At 33.2% G+C, this 21,885-nt stretch overlaps 2 protein-coding genes across 2 annotated transcripts; one reads left to right on the top strand and one right to left on the bottom strand.

The window, feature by feature from the left end:
- Positions 1-545: 545 nt before the first annotated feature.
- Positions 546-12,146, top strand: LOC140058643 (N-acyl-phosphatidylethanolamine-hydrolyzing phospholipase D-like). The gene is made up of 5 exons (XM_072104337.1): positions 546-635; positions 7,442-7,992; positions 8,846-9,483; positions 9,757-9,871; positions 10,543-12,146. Exons 2-5 carry the CDS (start codon positions 7,510-7,512, stop codon positions 10,861-10,863), a joined length of 1,557 nt encoding a protein of 518 aa, XP_071960438.1. The 5' UTR covers positions 546-635; positions 7,442-7,509; the 3' UTR covers positions 10,864-12,146.
- A 4,303-nt stretch (positions 12,147-16,449) lies between these two features.
- LOC140058408 (uncharacterized) lies at positions 16,450-21,502 on the bottom strand. The gene is made up of 7 exons (XM_072104000.1): positions 21,363-21,502; positions 20,781-20,941; positions 19,970-20,191; positions 18,304-18,708; positions 18,047-18,142; positions 17,877-17,957; positions 16,450-17,008 (listed from the first exon to the last, which is right to left on the bottom strand). Exons 2-7 carry the CDS (start codon positions 20,884-20,886, stop codon positions 16,707-16,709), a joined length of 1,212 nt encoding a protein of 403 aa, XP_071960101.1. The 5' UTR covers positions 20,887-20,941; positions 21,363-21,502; the 3' UTR covers positions 16,450-16,706.
- Positions 21,503-21,885: the final 383 nt, after the last annotated feature.

Here is a 21,885-nt window from a genome sequence, read left to right as displayed (position 1 = left end):
CGATAATAAATCACGTGTATTTTGTATTACCCAATTCACAACTTAGCTTACATCCTATCAACATCCAAGATATAATTGAAAGTGGTCAATTAGGAGGAAAAGGCAATTGGCGGATACTACTACTATTTATAGACTAAATACCAAGGCAATTTAACTTGCTGAGCTCCGGGAATCAAAGTGTTTAACTGTGGCTGCGACAGTAAGATTTCATGTCATTTTGATTGCCCATGTTCCACCACGATTTACATTTGTTTTCTTTTATGTCGTCTCCTCGGTCTTCCTTAATTTAATTAACACCCATGATCTGATACTAAAAGTACAAAATAAATCGATCACGAGTAAATTAACAGATGTAAAACATCGGTCACTCTCTTTGTGTTAAATGTGTTTAAAAATTAAATCCGATATGATGAACAATATTAAAATCCACTAAACTGTGTGTGCGAACTTTGGCACCTGTCACGCATCAGTGAGTTGTTTACAGTCCGTGTTTACACTCGATCTCACACTTGAACGATCAGTGTGTTTTGCGATCGAAAACCATTACGATTTAATGTTTATTCTTCAAAATATGCCACATATAAAGGACGCAATGTATGTGTAGTCGGCGATCTGAGACACCTCAATCCAACCAGGTATGTGATATCCAGTGTTTGTAGTTTTAATTTTGATGTGTGGTGAAGTACGCAAGTGTCACGTTTGGTCCTCATTTATAAGCCCCTGCCAACCAAAATGCAACGCATCATGCAATATAGATAGGCCTACTTGTTTAGAGGGGAGGATTGACCATTCTCCATCTTTTGGGTGTCATGATATAGGTGGAAGTCCGGTCCTATCTAGTAAACGTGTTCATATTGAAATTGTTCATGATGATGATTCAAGCGTGTATATGGATAAGCCTATACTTAGTTTTAACCTTTTAATGATACTGGAAAATTAGGAAGAAGAAAAATGGGAGTTCAACCTCACATCATCATGTGGGCACATTTCATCAATTAAAGTAGGATGGGTTAGGTAGTAGTAGTAATGTAGTAGTAGTAGTAGTAGGCCTATATTTCAATATATATGCAGTATTACCATAAATGTATTATATAATAAATAAAAAGTTTCAAAATAAATATTCAAATAAATTTTTACAGTTTAATACCATTGGCATTTAGGGGTGGGGGAAAGCAGGCGAGGGGTTTACACAAACAATTGTTTATGTTAAATATAACTGCAGTATGTACCGTAAGCCAATTTCTTTTGATTCAAATTGAGAAAAATGGCTCCATGGTTATACTACACGACATACCAGAACTGGTCTCTGCTGAATGTAAACGGTTTTAGATTAACTGGATTAAAGTGAGCTCAAGTCAAGATGTTTTTCTGATTCTGGTCGATTATTAGATCAAAATTCACATTTTTCTAAACTTAGAAACCTTGTGTCATCTGTTTTGAAAAATGTTTTCCAGTTAAATGAGGTTTCCCCACCAAATTAAAAGAAAGTTTCACGTCCATTTTTTTGTCTACACTCTAAATTAAAAAAAGTGATTTATAACCATCAATTTGCATGTACTTTAGCTAAATATCGACAAACTAAAATATTTTTAGCAGAATATTTAAATACGGTAATACCTTTGCTTTAAAAAAACAGCAAAAATAGTAAAAAAGCAGCTCCAAGTGTAGTCTGGGTTCCAGACGGAGTTAAACAAATAAATAAAAAAAAAAGATAATACAGACTTGGGGCAAGTCTACTCCAAGTGTTATGAGGAAACATATGTGAAACTAATTCTTTTTTTTATTTGGCCCAAGAGATTAAAAATATTAAAATGACATCCTACACTTTATAATAATTATCAATTGTGAATTATAAAGCAAAGTCAGAAAAAGAAATATGCCCACTATGGATTACAAAAGAATCCAGTTTCTAAATTATCTTTAATTACGATATGATTAAAATGAAATTGCGTTTTTCCTGAAGGAAGCACTCGCGGATCTAAATATACCCAACGTATGCCATTGGGATGATCCCAGTTTGATGAGTTTATTAAAAACATATTTCATAAAAATTGTTAACATATGGATAATTTGTTTAGTAATGATGATACCATTGCTTTTGTTTTCTATTTCATTCTGTTAAGACAAGTATTTAAATTATATAATATAAAAAGCTCTGTCTACACTATCAAACTTTATGTGACAAAAAAATAAGTGATGATGTGCCCATATATTTTACTGCAGTAAGTTTACTGTATAATGTGTTTCAATGTAAAAGTTTATGATGCAGTGTACTGCAATATTAAACTGTGTGTGTGATTATCAGAAAAAAAAAGTTTGCTAAATAATGACATAAACAGATTAACGAGAAAACCAAATTCAGTAGATTATTAGTTTTATATGGTTCCTACTGTATATTAATAATAAATACACATATTGATAAACATTATGTAATGTAATATCAATAATATTGATATTATAATAGACAACGCTGTGTTGATGTTTTCTTTGAACTATTATGTTTTATTTACTTAAAATATTGTTTTTAAATTGAGGGTTTTGAGGGTCAGCTTACACCCTATTATTATTATTATTATTATGTCAGATGTTAGCCACCCTGTCACAGTCAAAAGTGACGGGTATTTAAAGTTAAACGCAAAGGGTAATTTGCATAGAACTAGTCAGGTGTATTACCCCTTAACCAGTACATTACGTTAAGCCGGTCTGGGCACATTACATATTCTCGCTGGAACACTGAACGCCTACGTAGATCCTTTCTCCCATCTGCTATAAGGCATTTTAATGTAATGGGGAAAGATAAACGCAATAAGTATCTTAGCTGTATTGTTTACTCAATTTGTATTTTTTGTGCCCTCTTTTAACTTTTTATATAACATCTTGTTCTCAGTTTTATGTGATTTTATTCTTTTTTACTGTTTGTGCGACAATGTTTTTAGACAATTTTAATGTGTGTACTTTCAGCCAAAGTTTCAAACCATCCATGAGTTTGACAATAAAGTTTATTGAATGGAATTGAATTGATGACCAACACATCTATAATACCCATAATCATTGACTATTTCATAGCTCTAGGGTGAGCCTAATACCTCATAGAAATGTCCAGTGTTGTCATGGATACAGATTTTGTTTTCTTCCTGATCTTACTTAAATAGTATGGCAAACATTTCCAATTTCTGGGATACAATTGGCTGTAGGGCTTAATGATCAGTGGTCATTTGTGAACAAAAGATAATTTCAGGGTTTAACTAAATCAACTAAAAGTTTATTCAACCCTCAACAAACACCTCAGGATGGAATCAGTTTGTGTAATTTTCAAACATGCAACATCCAGAATGTATGTTTTGTAACTCTAGCACTAAGCAGTCTTTTAGACGTCTTTCAGAGGACACCACCAACACCAACAATACATCACTTGTGGAAAAACAAAGACAAATACAATTGAATTGAATTGAATTAATATTTATTTATGTTTTTATTAAGGTCCATTGTCTGCAGGATGGGTAATGGTTTTTTTCCCGAAAGCTTTGCACTTCTTAACGGCTATTTTGCTTTTCAGTGAAATTTGCATATACTTATACACACAGCATGTTTTTCTTTAATAATTTTGCTTTTGACAAACTACACTTCCTAGTTGGTATATATTTGACCTTTTAAAACAATCTCAGGATGAAAAAAAAACATCTACTTTATCTCTAAAAGTGTTCATTTAACAGTATAAGTATATATTTTTTTAGAAAAATTAAAGATATACTGTAGCCTATAATTGTCCCCCTGAAAAATAATTAAGTAATTAAGACAAACTTTTGACATGGTTGCTTTCCAAATTCCAAAATTGGTGTTAAGTTTGGGAGGATAATACATTTTGTATAGAAAAATTGAAGATATATTGTCCCCATAAAAAATTTTTTTTTAAAAGGACACATTTTTGACATGGTCGCTAGTTCCTAATTTAAAACTTGTGTGAAGTTTGGGAGGATAATACACCCTTACCTTCTAGGTACAAAAGTGTGTCAATCTATGATAAATTGCACAGTCGTCTACAGTAGAACAAATAAGGATACAATAAGCATTCTGTTGGGGTGTAAACTTGCCCAAATTTGGAGTGACATTCATAAAAAAGTATATGTGGGTTAGGCAATTAGCCATATAGTTAGGTAATCCCCCTTTTCTTTGACAGTAGGCAAGGTTCCATAATATAGTAATAAGGTATGATGTATTGTACAGTATACAATGAAAAATATCAAAATGATCTTTGTCAAAGAGTTCAAAAAGTTTAAATTGAGTCACCTAGCTAGCCATGTTATTAACATTCTCCACGGTACACTGCACATGACTCGGTCACGTAACACAGTACATGAATTGATATAATTGTCTAGCCAACATGAATGTGACACTACTGAACTTTTAACATTTGCATGTTATTTCATGATTTTTTAATTACATCAATTATAATATATTAGAGTTAATTTTTTTACTTTTTAATTTCAAATTGTATGCTAGCTTGTCTGGTATTTTGACACGAGTTTTCTACTATTTCCATTAAAATTATATATAATTATAATAATAATTTATGTACGGTAGTGCATATCCACTGAAAAGTGCTTAAGTCGCTAACAACCACATACTCTAGCTGTTTTAGAATCCAATTGTTTTTATTTATCCATTAATAGCATTATTTCCATGGAGTACTAAACATGTTTATGCATTGCTTTTGCGAAATAAAAGTTTATATAAGGCAAAAGGTGGAAATATTTATAGAATTAAACAATAAAAGCATGTCTTTTTAGAAAAGTCCTTCAATAAAAAATGGGTAATAGACTATTGTATGGCATTTATAAAATGCAAATCAACCCATTGTGAACAATGCCAATTTCCGGGCGTACAGAAGATTCTATAATTACAGTACGTCTACACAATACTACTGGATTTACATATTACTGTACCACAATAATACAGTTCTGTATTATTTACATTCTCAAAAGCATTTCTTTGAAAAGACTTTGAATGCAACAAAGTTAAACAATCCTCTGTCAGGCGACATCGGATCTGCGTTAATTGTACTGCCATCACTCAGCCGTGAAACTCCATGGTTGGATTTAATATCAACGTCAGGCTTTAGTGATTAGTCAAATGTATTGTCCATGTAGTCTATAACTTGGAACAGCTCTGTCAGTCAGAGAACACAGTGCATAAATTGTTCAATATGTTGTTAATGTTAAGAATATTTTAGAAGTGTCAATAGCAGACAGCTTATAAGATATGGGAACGTTATACTTGTTTTTTTTAAGGATAATTCATTTTGAAGTCTGAAAAGTAATAGGTAAAGTAAAAGTATAGGTATACAAATTACATTCTGATGGGCTATTGTACTCGAATTTTAAATACGTTCAAGGTTTGGGTTAGTTTTCATACATTTTCTCTTGAAGTCCTCAATACATATATTGTAGTATATCTTGCCATCTACAGTATGTTATTTGAATGCCTTTCTAATACTACTACTGTATATAAACAGTCTATATAAATAGCTTTTCTATTCTGATACTGTCACCCATTAAATACTATATGCACAAATTATGTAATTTACTGGTACTGGTACTGGTTCAAATAACCGTCTCACAGAGACATCTGGTAGCCATTGACTTAAAGTTGGCATTTGGATGTGTTACTTTTAAATGTACAGTATGAGAGTGACTACTAACAAATTGCACAGTCACAAAACAACTTATAAAACACACAATAAGTTTGAAGTTTGTCTACAGTTCACAAATAAATTAAGTTTGGATTCAATACTACAGTATACCAGTTGATGATATTAGAAAAACAGATTATTAATCTATTATACCGTAGATTATAAAAAAAAAAAATGAATATGAAGTAATTCTTTAAAGTAACATCAAATGCTTTTAATTGAATTTTATAATAATTTTTGGCCGAGTTTTCAAGAGAGTGCAATTACCTATAAAATATTGCGCAACAAACAATCTCTGTATACACGGCATATCCTGATTGTTATTATTGTGATCACGTCTACTTGGCCTATGACCAAATAAGTAACAACAAAGCCTTGAAACATTTTACAAACAACATGTATTTTGTAAATTAAAAAACAACTTATTTACTATTCAGTACTGTCTGCAGGCTATAAGATTAAATTAACATTCACAAAGCAAAATATGTTACAATCATCATCTTGTAAGTTTTTTAATTCAGAAAAATTATATAAAAAGGATACACAGCATTTTTCTACAGTCAGTCAGATGCTACCAAAATTGCATACAGTATATAATAATGAAGAATTACTATAATAATATAGAAATGTTTGTTAGTGGTATTCATAAAAATTATTAAATATAAATTATTATTTATAAATATTTACATCATTTTTGAAAATCTTTTTTGGCAAGATAAGAAACAACATTTAAAATACTCTAAAAAAAAATACAAAACATATTTTAAAATATTGTATTCAGAAGTTCTCTGGAATAAAAAATACAAAATGATTATAAATATACAACATCTAATATATTTTAAAAATAAAAACATTAAAAAGATTTAAAATAAAGACATATAAAATGTGTATAATAAAAATATGAAAATAATAAAAATATTAAATAATAATTCTGTCCAGTTGTTTGAAGTAATCCGTAAGATTTTGTACACGATCTTCATTTCCTTCTAAAAGGATAAGAACTTTAGACATGCATGAAGGTGACTGATTGCATGACAGAATGACTTTCAATGATTAACAAATCTTTCCGTTCCACGAGTCAAATTCAATGTGACTGATGGTGTCTCAGATATAACATGACATGAAACTGTGGGTGTTGTATTTTAATAACTTTTTTTTTAACTGATTCAAACAGTGGATACTATGTGGTGTAACGGCTATAAGCACTCACTGGCTAAACTCAGGGGCCCAGAGCTCAATGGGCCCCAGAGCATGAACCGTCCAATGCAACAACCCAGCGTTGGAGGACCCCGTGGGAGTGCTAAACCAGGGGCCCTTGCCCTGTGTGTTACGCCACTGTGTGCATATTGAGTTACATGTATTATGCAGACTGCAAGTAGGAGCCTATAAATTAAAAGTTTAGTTTAAATATAATAAGCCTACTCAAGTGTTGTTGAAGGTCAGGTGTAGTGGATCCAGTGGAGTGCCAACAACATACAGTAATATTAATATTCTGTCAAAAATATTTTGTAAAAATTAGTTTATTTTAGGATCCAGTTGAGTGCTAACATACAGTAATATTAATATTCTGAAAAAAAAAGAGTTAGTTTTATCTGTTTAAAGGGGTGTGGCCTTAGCGCTTCCTTGGATCTGCCCCTGAAGGGAGTTTTTAACAACATCGACAGGTAGACAGGGATTGGATATTAACTGTCACTGTAACAACAATCATTCACCTGTTGCAATTAAAAATTAAAAACTATTTCTCCCTATTAGGTTGTCAATCACATAGCCTGAAGGCCTCAGACCATCTTGGGATCAAAGTTGAATTAATTAAGACAGTGATGTCACGTATCTACGAGAAAATTCCTGCTGACGAAGACGAACAGCCTCCTGAGGTAAAATCCCACCAGGATGAATCCGCATGGAGTGAGGACGTTGACCCAGGCTATGAGATATTACCAGGATGTTCACTGCTGTCTGAGATTCAACCAATCACAGAAGCCGATGAACAGGAATTAGAGAAAGAGGATCCTTACATGTTTATTAAACCTAGTCTGCCAGATGAGCCTTTACTCAACAATAACGTTGTAGAACACAGACCTAAGTTGAGAACAGTTTTAACAGGTCGGAGGAGAGTTATGGGCGAATCAGGTATTAAACTAGGACCGTTAGATTTTCGGAAACTTGAACCCGTCACTACATCGTTGCGAACTAAATGGGGTAACTTTATAAATCCCTGGAATTCATGGACAATGCCAAGTTTAAGTGGAGTTTTAAAATGGAAATTATTTTCAAAAAATAATCGTGCAATTCCTAATAAAAATGTAAGTATTATAACTTTGATTTCTGAGATTTTTGTTTGTATGTTGGTCACATGATGTTGTTGGTCACATGATAGGAATTAAAGGCCTACAGTACATGGCAAACAGACTGGAACACAATAATAAGTTGATCAACTTTTTGGAACTTCTTCAATTGATCACAAAACTGTAAAGAGTAAATATGAATTCTATGGACATAGTATTGTATAAAATATACCTCCATGGTATTGCCCACCTTTAAAGTAGCATTGAACATTGACTTTGAAAACAGTGGTCTACTGTGTACAAAACTACCTCAACATTCTTTATATAATAATATTGATTGTAGTATAGTTAAATCCTGTTCTTTTATCTAATGTATACATTTGGCTGTTATCTTTCTGAATGTCAATAAGATAGTATAACAGCCTTCTCAGTATAATGTCCCCCCCCCCCCCCAGACAATAAACTTGACCTAACCCTTTAAATAATCTCTCACTACTACTATATGAACAAAAAAATGACCACACTATGGTTCGAACAAAGGTCTACCGATTAGAAAGCGAAATCAACCGATCAGCTAGTTGGTAGTTGGTATTTTGAAGAGTAAATGCTACTGTATAGTGACAGTTTCACATGGGAGTAAGGTTGTGGTCAGAAGTTACAATATGTGTAATGTGTATAGTCGCTAGACATACAGTAATACGATTGTGTATCTGGTGATAAGGCATTACGGTACATCAAAGCTGCATGCTTTATAAAAAAAATTTAAATCCATAAAAAAGTTCCAAAGCCTTTTGGTATTAAACAAATAGGAAGTGCTTTATAGTATAATTATATTATAATATATGATTATTTTGTTATATTTGAATTGCAGGTATTGGACAAAACTTTACCCATCATATCTCCAAATTTGGAAGAATGGAAGTTACCGCCGCATAGCGGAATCCGTGTTTCGTGGCTTGGCCACGCTTGTGTTCTTGTACAATTTGATGGTATAACAATTTTAACAGACCCTATCTTTAGTATGCGATGTAGCCCCTCAGCGCACATAGGTCCAAAACGATATCGTAAACCCCCGTGCGACATTCACGACCTTCCGAACATTGACGCCGTCCTAATCAGTCATGCACATTATGATCATCTTGATTTACCGACTGTAAAATGTTTAAATGCCCGTTTTGGGTCAAAATTGCGATGGTTTGTACCGCTCGGACTTATGAATTGGATGATGAGGGCGGGATGCGAAAATGTCATCGAGATGGATTGGTGGCAAGAGAATGGACATCCTGATCATACAAAAATAACGATTGCGTTCACACCAGGACAACACTGGAGTAACCGTGCTTTGCATGATAACGGCTGGTATTTATGGGGTAGTTGGTGCGTATTTGGACCAAATCATAGTTTCTTTTTTGCTGGCGATACCGGTTATTGTGATGCATTCACTCAGATTGGTCGGCGATACGGACCGTTTGATCTAGCAGCTATTCCTATTGGTGCCTACGAACCAAGGTACGTCCATGCAGTTTGACAAACATTTGTTTAAATAATGGAAAATCATACAATGGGCTGTAGCCACCAGTGCGGTTGTTGAGGTTTCACCCTCAACTCAACTCAACTTTTTCACAGGCCTTTGACAACCGCACAACTTCATTTCTTGTGGTCACTGTCATTTATTAGAACTGAATGAAACTTAATAAAAATAATACTGATTTGTTGGGCCTCGATGCTGTCTAAGTTGACATTTACAATAATAGCGTTACTACTATTTATCTTCTCTTATAGATGGTTTAAGAAGCCCCAGCACATCAACCCACAAGAAGCAGTACAAGTCCATGTTGACCTGCAAAGCACTGTGTCAATTGGTATCCACTGGGGAACCTTCCCATTTGGTAACGAGGTATGTTAATTAACAGGCACAATATTTGCATAATTTGTTTCCTCATCAATAAACAATTACTATTGTACATACTACAGTACTGTATGACCAAATCGGAAACTCTAACGGGCTATCTCTAACATATACAGTAATATTATAGTCCGTTAAAAATACAGACTGCTTGGCTCCACCCGCCATACTCGAGTTCAAAAATCATTATAGACATACACAGAAAAACAATTCTAAGGTATAATGGCTATGAACGCTCACTGGCTATGAACGCTCACTGGCTATGAACGCTCACTGGCTATGAACGCTCACTGGCTATGAACGCTCACTGGCTATGAACGCTCACTGGCTATGAACGCTCACTGGCTATGAACGCTCACTGGCTATGAACGCTCACTGGCTATGAACGCTCACTGGCTATGAACGCTCACTGGCTATGAACGCTCACTGGCTAAACCCAGAGGCCCCAGAGCTTAAGCAACCAAATGTCCAGCGTTGGAGGGCCCCTTAGGAGTGCTAAACCAGGGGCCTTATCTCTGCATTATGCCACTGGCAAAACCACTGAAATGCTGAAGTAAAACTAACTATACATTGATACTGAATCTTCATTGAATTAACATTTTTACTTTTCTGATACACAAACAAGTGATTATCTTTTTATTATTTATTATTTTTCTTCCCAGTTCTACCTAGAGCCGCCAAAACTCGTTAAAGAGGAGATGGCAAATAAGGAGCTTAACCCAGATGATTTTATCACCTTGAATCACGGAGAATCAAGATTACTTTTCGAAGAAACATTAGTAGATAATGATAGATCAAGTATAAGTGAGAGGTCAACGCACATGGAAGAGATCCCGCAGGATGATGGATCAATAGGTGAGATGACGGAAGAGATCCCAGAGGATGGCGGATCAATAGGTGAGATGATGATTGAAGATATCCCGCAAGATGACGATGATATATCATTTGAGGAAAGTGGGGACGATAAGAGTATGATCATTTAAAGTAGAATAGAAAAATATTTAATGCAAGCAATAAACCAAAACAGTTATAAGCGCTATAAACATTTTACAGGTTATGTTCACCAGTTAATATTCAATTATTCATAATATGATACGATGAAATTACCAGAAGTGCCTTTACAATTAAATTACTATGCAATACAAATTAGATGTAGCATGAAAAAATGAAATATTGACAATCAAAAGCCTTTTTATATAAAACAATTAATTCTTTAATAATTAAATTATAAGTAATAGTGTATATATTGTTTGGAGATGTGCATGAGTATTTGCACAAGTTTGGTTATTAAATTTTGAAATTCATCTTTCTTTAGCAGTCAAAATACCGTACTCATTCTAATCTCAACGAATCTCTTTGACGTAGGGGGGAGTTTGCACACTGTTATGGATGTGGCATTTTGTTGGTAGTAGGGATGCTTTTGAATTAGGAAAAAGTTTAAGTCATGTTAATTAATAATGCGCATAAGTTGCATCCATACTCTATTCCTTGACATACCGTAAGTCTTCTAATAGTAACCCGCCTTCTAATAGTAACCCACCTTATAAGTCAATCTACAATAATAACTCACTACTCTAATAGTAACCCATGGGGGTTACTGTTAGTCACAAAAACTATTGACACTAAAATCAACATTTTTGATAAGGAGATAATGCATGTTGATCTCGGGAGTGGAGGAGGATTGATTGTTTTTGAGTTTATAAAATATAGTTAGAGTTCAACCAAATTTGTTTATTCGTACTGTTTTATTATTTTGCTAGGAGTTGCTGACCAGAAAAGTTGGGGGTGGGTTACTATTTTCAGGATTAGTAATAGTAACCCACTACTCTAATAGTAACCCCTCTTCTAGTAGTAACCCATCCTAAAAAACAATCAAAGAATAATAACCCTGGGTTACAATTAGAAGATTTGCGGTACTTTTGGTGGTAACAGACGGGCAAGGCCTATGTCATTGCAAAGCTCATTAGCATATTCAAATCATATTAATTATTATTTATAAAAAAAAAAGGTATTCATGACTGCCTCGTAAACTTATATACCTTGTTCAGGATATGTATTGTAAATGCATTCATTGAATAAATATTTATCTTTCTCAAATTATTATATAATTTAATATAATCAGTGGAAATGTCATTTTCATATAGTATAATATAAGATTTATATTGTTGCTGAGAAATACCAATATTAAAGTAAAATATAAATTATACAGTATAAAGTGCTGTAATTGCATTTTAAAGGTCGACATACAAATACAGTACATACAAATACAGTACATACAAATTTTAAAAAAAATGATTACAGTGGTTATATTTGAAATGTCTCACCTCAGTCAGTGTGCATGTTACCCACAATCCCTGGTTTACTAGACAACCATGTACCGTAGGGTAGAATTATTTTGACACCACCACCAACCACCCACCTTCCTCCCCCCCCCCCCCATAAAGATTGCACACCTTGTAAAATACATAAAAGTTGTATTTGGAGTTTCTATATCACTGCAAGTAGAGTACGGCATCATTGCTTCTCCAATGGTCACATCATCCTATTTAAATGAAAAAAAATAATTATTTACGTTATTTTTTAAATGCTATGAAATATTGTACATAGCACACAGGGCAAATTGTACGAGTGTTAAGAACAAAGTCATTCACTGTTTTGTATATTTTATTTTTGTAATATCTTGTCTTCCAAATAAAAGAATGCTTCTATGTTAATAAAATTGTGTTATACTGTTCTGTGATTGTTAAATGTTATAATAAAAATAAAACATATATATTCATTGGCGGATCCAGGATTTTCTTTAATGGGTAGCTCTAACTTAAAAATATGAATGTCAAAAATAGATATCGAAATAGAGTTCATAATGTCATTTTAGCTTACAAATGGGAAGTATGCGACCCAAGCGCTGTGATGTGCCCATATATGGACACATGATGTCATATCACTGCCACATTTGGGCATATCACTACCATATTTGGGTACATCACACTTTTTTACAGACATAGTTATTTACCCATCTACAAGTTGGTGATCAACCCACTAAATTCAGAGATAATTGGTCCATATGAAATCAAACTTCTCTAGATAAATAACTAATCTATAGATAACGGGCTCATAGATAAACTGTAAACCGCCCAGTTACATTATATATATAAACACATATATTACACATACAGTACATATTTCTTACAATAGGCAGTCGGGAATAATCACAGATAAAATGTTAGGTTCAGAACAAAACAAAAGTGTCCACCCAAGGCAATCTCACAACAGTACGCTGAGCTCGCTTTTCCAAGATAGGAACTCGTAACAGTCCTTTGATCCTATGTCTGGCTGCAACAAATATACCAACAGTACTGTACTATGTACATATTCTCCGCGGCGAACATGGTCAGTTCAGGGGCGTGCAACTGATCGTGTCGCAGCCACAGATAAACCCTTTGATCTCTGGAGCTTAGCATCCTGTTAGATCGCCTTGGTTCACCAAGGTGGATTTTTATATAACAAAAAAAATTCTCAGACTGTGTCTATGTCATTTAGTACATTATTATTATTATTACACACACAAATTAATAAATTTACATAAAATATATACCTACAAACACTTGGTAAAAATGATAATAATAAAATGCTATCATTCATATCATATCATTAATAATACAATTTAAATTAATAATTACAAATTATAAGTAAAGAACAGTAAAATTCAATAATATCCCTAAATGTAATAAGACTGGTAATTTTTGTTAGCATTGAACAATTTAAAAATTGTTCTATTACAAAACATATCACTACCATATTTAGGCACATCACACTTTTTTTGTGAAACTAGTATGTCAATGCCTTTCAAGACAATCCTAAGTCCAGCTTAGGAGCTCAAAAGCAATTATTTTAAATGCATGGGACCCGAGTTCTAGCAAGGCAATCTAACAACAGGACGCTGAGCTACGACAAATACTAATAGTATTGTAATATTTTCCACGGAGCAGTATCTGTTAACCACTGATCGTGTCTCAGCCACATATAAACCATTTGATCTATGGAGCTCAGCATCCTGCTTTTAGATTACCTTGGTCCTAGTAAATCCAGATTCTGGCAAAAGATGTTACTCATTGCACTAACAAAATCCAGAAAATACAACATTTACCAACCCAACCCTGATATTTCCACGACCCTGTAGTGTAGGATTTGTGCAGTTGAAGAATGTCTGATACATGTGGGTCAGAGTTTGACATTTTTAAAAAACATTGTTCTATTCGATTTAGACTTTCACCGTTGAGTACAGTTTTTCCATTGAGTACTTCTTTAACGGAGTATTTTGAGCGTTGAGATTGTTCTTAACGAAAAAGCTTTCGTTGTCAACGTTTTCTATTCGAATGACTTTCTGTTGAGCACAAATTTACAATTCGAATACAAAAAGTACTCAACGAATCTTTACGTTGACAACGAAAGTTCCCAATCGAATACGACAATTGAGTTGTTAACCTTTTCAAATGATTTTCTGTTCAGTACAATCCGTTTACAATTTACCATTCTAATACAAATAAGTACTCAACAAATCTCAATCGAATACTACAAATGGAATAATTTTATATTCTCTATGGAATGTTCCATTTGCCTGATAAGGTTTCAAAAATGAGTAGGACGCAATATTTTTTACAATTTTGGACAATTAAATTTCACTGGAATCATATTTTGAACTATGGTTGGAATTACATAATTATATTTTTACAACATACAAACTAATGCAAAAAAAAAAAACATTTTATAGATAAAATTGCAGCATGTACAAACAAAAAAATATAGCATTGCTAAACAGTGAACTGCTATATTGCTACAGTATATGCTATTTACAAGCAGCACATTCAGATAGCACCTCGAGGTCACATGGTGTGTATGCAGCAGATATCAACCAATTTTATAAGTGCAATGACGAATTCTGGAAACATTTTCATTAAATAATTGTATTAATAACTGTATCCATCTGAATTTTGAGTAGATAACAGTTTTGTAATGGTATTTATTCTGGTCCTCAAGCTTAACGGGAAACTGAGGAAATTTGGATTCGGATCCGCGACCCAGGGAAGGCAGCAGCACAGTCCCTACCCGATCAGCACACCGAGAATATTGTGTTTTTTGCTATACATGTTATACATAAGTAGCAGTAAGGCAGTTTTGTGTATAATTTGGTAACACTACACTGACTAAATGTACTATCATAAGTCGTAATCGATAAACGCTACGTTCTGAACAGAATGGCATTACAGAGATCATTGTACAGCTAATCAGTTCTTTTCCAGACAAACTATCGAATACCAAAAATGTTTTTTCTACTTGTAAAATCTAGCAAAAAAGAAGTTTAAAATCTTTGGAATTATTTTTTTGTGATAAGCAACCTAAAATACTAAATGATACTATAACAGTGGCAGTGGCGTTACTGAATACAATGTAATACAACATACGTATTTATATAGCGCTTTTAACAATCAGCTGATTGTCCCAAAGCGCTTGTTGATATGTATATATAAATATACATATTAAGTATATATAAATATATATATTAAGTATATATAAGTATACATATTAAGTATATATAAATATATATATTAAGTATATACAAGTATATATATTAAGTATATATAAACACAACAGGCATAGAAATAAATTCCAAACCGCCCGGCGATACACTGAAAATTATTTAATTAATTTTTGAAACGATAAAGATGAGGAAATCTGTGAGAATGAGAAAAAGTCGCCCCAACCGAGACTCGAACTCGGACCGTCTAAGTATATATAAATATATATATTAAGTATATATATATGGATTTAGTATACATATAAAGTACTGTATATATATTAAGACATTAGGCATAGAACACTTTTTATACCGGGATCTCCAGAGAGATACTTTTATATACACATAAGTATACATTAACATTAGTATATAAGTATATATATTAAGTATATATAAATATTTATATAACACCTATATAAATTCCTGTCATTTGATTGGACGAATGTGGGTCACATGGCGTGCAATAGTACGCACTATTCAACGATCGTTAAATAGTACTTTTTGAAACATAACTAGAATTTATTTAGATTTTATATAAAAAAAATAATGAATGTTTTGTATTCGTGTAATGGTACAAATAATGGCACTTGGTGAATGATGAAAGGTTATATCAACTCGGCTTTGCCTCGTTGATATAACCTTTCATCATTCACCTCGTGCCATTATTTATACCATTGCACTCATAAACATTCATTATTTGTATAATATATTAAGTATATATAAGTATATATATTAAGTATATATAAGTATATATATTAAGTATATATAAGTATATATATTAAGTATATATAAGTATACATATTAAGTATATATAAGTATACATATTAAGTATATATAAATATATATATTAAGTATATATAAATATATATATTAAGTATATATAAGTATATATATTAAGTATATATAAGTATATATATTAAGTATATATAAGTATATATATTAAGTCTCAATTGTGTTTTTATTAACTAAAACAATTGTGATTAAACATCAAAAACAATTTTAGGAGGATTGCTGGCTACGAAGCATATTTGTAGAGCTGTGAGGTTATCGAATGATAGTAACTCCCTAAATCATTACAATTTACACACATAATATTTTTTTTCTAATTAATTTCACTGTATGGTAACTGAATTGCTAAAAAATATGATTGCTTTTTTAGCAATTGGGTATAATTACCAAATTAGTTTTACTGCCCAATAAAGAAACTTAATTAACACACATAAAGAAAAAACACCCCCGCAATCAAATATGTCATGACAGCCCCTCTATCTCCTTTTCAAGCGTTGCAGCTAACCATGGCAGTTTAATATATCTTAAGGCCGCTACCAGATTCTTTTTCATGCCAGTATCCCCACTGTTCCTCCTCCACCATTTTACCAGTACAGCAAAGGCTTTTTGCTCAGTCGTTTCTGGCGTCTGTTCCAGAAATTTGATCTCTTTTTCCAGAATGTCGTAACTAACCATCGGAAGTTCCCTGGCAAGTTGCTTCCATTTGTTGGATGTGCTTCCGATATGTTTCGAGATCCGCTGGAAAAAGGACATCATTCCGGTTTCTAGGAAGAAGATTCATTTCACAGGTGCTTAGTATATCACTTGGAAATCCATACTTTCAATTAAAATATAATTTAAAGCCACTAGACCTTCGTTTTATAGACTTAATTTAAGGTCACAAACTACATTTTATGTAAAAATAAAATGGACCTATTGCGACAATTTTGTTTGTCTCTAAGCGGCCCACTATAAATACCAGAATGCATCGCACACGGATTGATATTCTCATATTGTGGTGTGATGCACCCACTTTCGATCGATCTTGAAGGGGTAAACAAATAAAAGAACCGTAACTTTTCAGCGAAATTATTAACAGATTCTGCCAAAAATGGAAAGACAATTCAGCAACAAGACAACACCGGGCTAGGCCTATAGCTAGCGTACGATGTTCTTACATTACCGCTCTTTAACCAGCTAGGCCTACACAACTAAGCCTAGCTAAACCGACGCAAGCTACACAGGTAGTGCATGGTTTCTCTCCTTTTCCCATAACTAACCATAAAACGTACATTTAAGAAAAGGAATGACCTGGTTTAATGTTTTTAAATTAGTATATTTATGCACTATTTTTACAAAATGTCAAAATGTGTAGGTTTAGTGACTAACACTGAAACCATAGCATTGTATTTTTTATTTATTTATTTATTTATTTATTTAGGTTTAAAAACACATACAAAACAGCAGCCATTGGCTGATAACGTTTGTTTACAATCAATATACATATATAATTAAAAGTAAAAGAGGCACAATTACAAACAGCATAGAAAAATAACTATATATTATAAAACACAAAATACATTGATATGATTTTCACGTGAAAGAAGACACCTTTGAGAAAGAAGAAATTAAAAAGTATTTTCAAGAACTTACTTTTCAAGGTTTCGCCGTCAATATGGTCAATATTATAATCGTTCTTCGTTGATTCTTTTTGTGAATGTTTACATTGGAAATCTGAGGAAAGAAATAAAGATGAAAATGAAATTATTTAATAAAATAATTCAGAAAGGTTTCTAAACAAAATAAACAAAACATCAACTTGCAATGAATTGTGCTTCCAGAGCCCGCAGTGATTACAGTGTTATCGGCGCCCTCTATATTTACTCGATGAAATGTTTGGCAAGAACTTGGTCCACATTCTGAAAAAATACAAAATAATTTTAAAATGTTAATGCTTAAAAAAGATTAAATTTGGTATTGAAATAAAAAAAGCCGAGTTAGAACTACAAAATAATATTATGCCATGAGCTAATTTGCATAACATTTACATATTTGCACTACCAGGTGGTACAGTACTCGCCTTGTGCTGCAGCATCATTTGTTTTTTGTTTCTTGCAAAATTCATTACTTTCTTCTACTTCCTCAACCAGCCTTCGCTTAGGACGTAAAGAAGAAGGGTTACTATTTCCTAATGAATATTCATTAGATACTATTGCGTTGTTTGAGTTTGATCTGGTTGGAATCTCGTCTTCGTTTTTTTTTTTTTGTGGCATTGGTTGAACATGAGCCACGGGTCGTTCCCCGACATCAGTCCCATCATGCAACATGCTATCTTTGGTGTCTAAGTTAGGGAATGCGTCTGTCTGTTCTTTAGGTGGACACTGGTTACTCTTCATGTTGTTGTTATTGGAATTGACATCACTCTGCTTATCATCATCATCTTCTGTAATATCTTCATCAGCGGCTTTATTATCATTTACATTGACTAAAATAAAAAGAGATAATATTATACAATGGAAGGAACCCCTATAAAGGGATCAAACAACATGTCCCCTTAAGCTTGGTTCCCACAAGAACGTAACGCAAGAACGTAACGCAAGGACGTAAACGCAACGCAAGCGTTTTAATCAATGACAAGCGAAGTTACAGACAGCAATCACAAGCGAATAAGCCATCGCTTGTGATTGGTCAATTCACTTGCATTTTGTTACGTCCTTGAGTTGCGTCGCTAGTGGGAAACACGCTTTAATAGGGGTGTAGTTCTGAAACAGATTTCAACTCCCTGATTATGGAAGTGTCTCTCCCTGATTATGGGTGTGTCTCTCCCTGATTATGGGTGTGTCTCTCCCTGATTATGGGTGTGTCTCTCCCTGATTATGGGTGTGTCTCTCCCTGATTATGGGTGTGTCTCTCCCTGATTATGGGTGTGTCTCTCCCTGATTATGGGTGTGTCTCTCCCTGATTATGGGTGTGTCTCCTGGTTCTATTGTACAGTATACAATATAAACCTTATTTTCTATGTATTATTTTTACTATATATAAACGCTAGACAAATAATAATCATGTTATTTTTTACTTTCTTGTTGAACCTTTAATTTACCCAATAGTAGAGAGGTTTCGCAATCTTACGAATACGATCACGAATACGGATATGTCACGCATACGTATTCGTAAGCCATAAAACAATCTGTTTCGCATGGCAACGAAATATTGAGGCTCGTCCAAAATATGACAGGTATGTGATGCTTGGTGCTTGGATGCCTAGGCCTAGCGTAACATCAAAGCGAGTGAGGACTTTAAAAATTGCTATTTATCAAAATTGACATGGCATTTTAGTAAATTACTTTAGTAAATTACTTTCAATAAATCTATAATTATATTATAATCATGAATCATTCCTGATTCAAATGCAAAATGTGCAAAATAGATCAAAAACTATACTCGTTTTGTAGTTACGAATATGACTGGTGATATTCCTCAACACGAATACGCTTTACGAATGAAATGGGGATCAGCTCAAAAGTTTCACAAATGTATGACGTATCTGTTTTCGTTATCATATTCGTAAGGTTGCGAAACCTCCCTATTATGATGTAATTGCATAACTTAAAGGTTAAAAATAAAACCTTAATCTCTTGGAACCAATATATTAAATATTTTCCTATTAGTTTATATAAAGGAAAGAATTTAAATAGTGGTTATTAAAGTTAAGTTGATGATCTTAATAAAAATACACAACTACTGACCTTTGACATTGCTCCCGTCACCGCTCATTACCACCACATTTTCATCACCTTTGACGATGCATGATGATGTCACAGGATTGTCCATCTCCATTGGAAGGTCATCCTCGTTACTTTTGGCATCCTCCTCAGTCATGTCCTCCGTCGTGGAGTCCCTTTGTGAAGCATCATCTTCATAACCGCTATCACTGTTTGATTGTCGTTGTTTTGGTTTATATAGATTCACTGGAAAAACAAAGCATGCAGTTATTGAAAGTAAATGGGTGAAAGGGAACACAGTCATCAACAACCAAATCAGTTTCACAACAAAAGTCTTACCCCTTTCCGTATTTGACTCTCGGCATAGTTAAATGTTATTTATTTTTTTTTGTAATTCAAGGGCTTAATTATAAAACAAATAAAACGTAGCTCTATAATGCACTCGTCAATTGTATGACCCTCTATACAACCCCTGGGATAGTTTGCGTCATTTGTCCGATGTTTTTCATACCTTATGAATATCATGATGCACCATCAAAACGTGATTTGTCTTTAGGTGATCATGATGCACCTACTTTGACGCACTGTGATCATGTTGTTTATGATATGGTGGGTGGTAAAGTGACGAACATTGGCACATTGTTATTTGTTGATGTGACGTACCATCTAGGTTTTTTGACGCACCCCTGCATCAATAATTTTGTGTAAATGATGACGCATCTACAGTATGATGCACTTTTCCCGGGGGTCGCATAATGGGTCATACAATTGACAAGTGCATTAGTATAAATAAACCAAGCAAAAAATGAAAGAAATATATAAAAAAACAAATTACCAGAGACACTACTTCCATCTCCAGTCATGACAACATTGTTTGACGAACCCTTAACAATGCAATGATTGACAGGTTGGTCGTGGCTTGAGGACACACCTTCCATCATGTTACATCGCAGCGTCAGTAGTGAAACCACGGTGACAAATAATTTCAGATAAAACCTGTATTGTATTTAGATGTAAAATGTTATATTTATTTTTTCTACAATCTAGAAGTATAATCCGTTTTGTTTTAAGTTATAGTTGTGACACAGTAACGCGTTTCACATCTCAGTTGACGCTACCAGTTTAAACACAAAACAGGCTAGGCCTGCTGGGCCAGCCAGCCGCGCCTGTACACATTATAGTAACTTACTGCTTCTATTCTAGGCCCAGCCAGATACTATGGTCCATAGGCTACACCTACTACGGTACGGTAAGCCCAGCTAGCATAAATAGGCTGGCGGAAAGCATAGGCCTAGTTTTCAACCCGAATTATTTTAAAACAAAAACTACGTAATATCTTAAAATGCATTGAAAGGTTACCTAATGTACTTATAAACATAAGATAATGGTTTATTATAACAACAAAAAAGAAATATACCCATTTTTTCGGAGAATAACCTTAGCACCAATTACGAGAAACCGCACTTTTTTTCACATGAGGAAAAACAAAAACAATGCATGTAGACATATGGAACGCCAAAATGGACTTATGGAGATTATCTGAAATTTCTATTTTATTACGTTAGTTTACATTATATGAACATGCTAAGGAATGTTAGAACACTGAGATCTAGTAAATAAAAATACTAACGCATAATGAATTTAGTTGTACCACGATTTATTCAAAATATTATAATCTATAACGCACCACCATTTATTAAACAATTTATTTTATTTATAAATATACAAGTGATCCTTATTTTATATATTTTCAAATACTATTTATATACTGTTTTGATATCATATAATATTACGCTCTGTGCTATTTTAATTCTTTATAAACATTTATAAAACTTGATAAAACAAAATATTTCAATTTTGTTTTATAAATAAAAAAAACATTCTGAGTATCTAAATTTAGCCAGTATCATAGGCAAAATCTGGGATACAGCATCTCATGT

The sequence above is a fragment of the Antedon mediterranea genome, chromosome 9, assembly GCF_964355755.1.
Source record: "Antedon mediterranea chromosome 9, ecAntMedi1.1, whole genome shotgun sequence".
In the NCBI taxonomy this organism is placed as follows: Eukaryota; Metazoa; Echinodermata; class Crinoidea; order Comatulida; family Antedonidae; genus Antedon; species Antedon mediterranea.
This window is presented reverse-complemented; position numbering and strand designations above follow the sequence as displayed.

Excerpts from the sequence above, each read along its gene's own strand:
- LOC140058643 (XM_072104337.1), top strand. The coding sequence starts at position 7,510 with ATGTCACGTATCTACGAGAAAATTCCTGCTGACGAAGACGAACAGCCT. Across the intron at positions 7,993-8,845 it reads GTGCAATTCCTAATAAAAAT|GTATTGGACAAAACTTTACC; the intron begins GTAAGTATTATA and ends TTTGAATTGCAG. Across the intron at positions 9,872-10,542 it reads CCTTCCCATTTGGTAACGAG|TTCTACCTAGAGCCGCCAAA; the intron begins GTATGTTAATTA and ends TTTTCTTCCCAG.
- LOC140058408 (XM_072104000.1), bottom strand. The coding sequence starts at position 20,886 with ATGATGGAAGGTGTGTCCTCAAGCCACGACCAACCTGTCAATCATTGC. Across the intron at positions 20,192-20,780 it reads AGATGGAAGTAGTGTCTCTG|TGAATCTATATAAACCAAAA; the intron begins GTAATTTGTTTT and ends TTGTTTTTCCAG. Across the intron at positions 18,709-19,969 it reads TGACGGGAGCAATGTCAAAG|TCAATGTAAATGATAATAAA; the intron begins GTCAGTAGTTGT and ends TTTTTATTTTAG.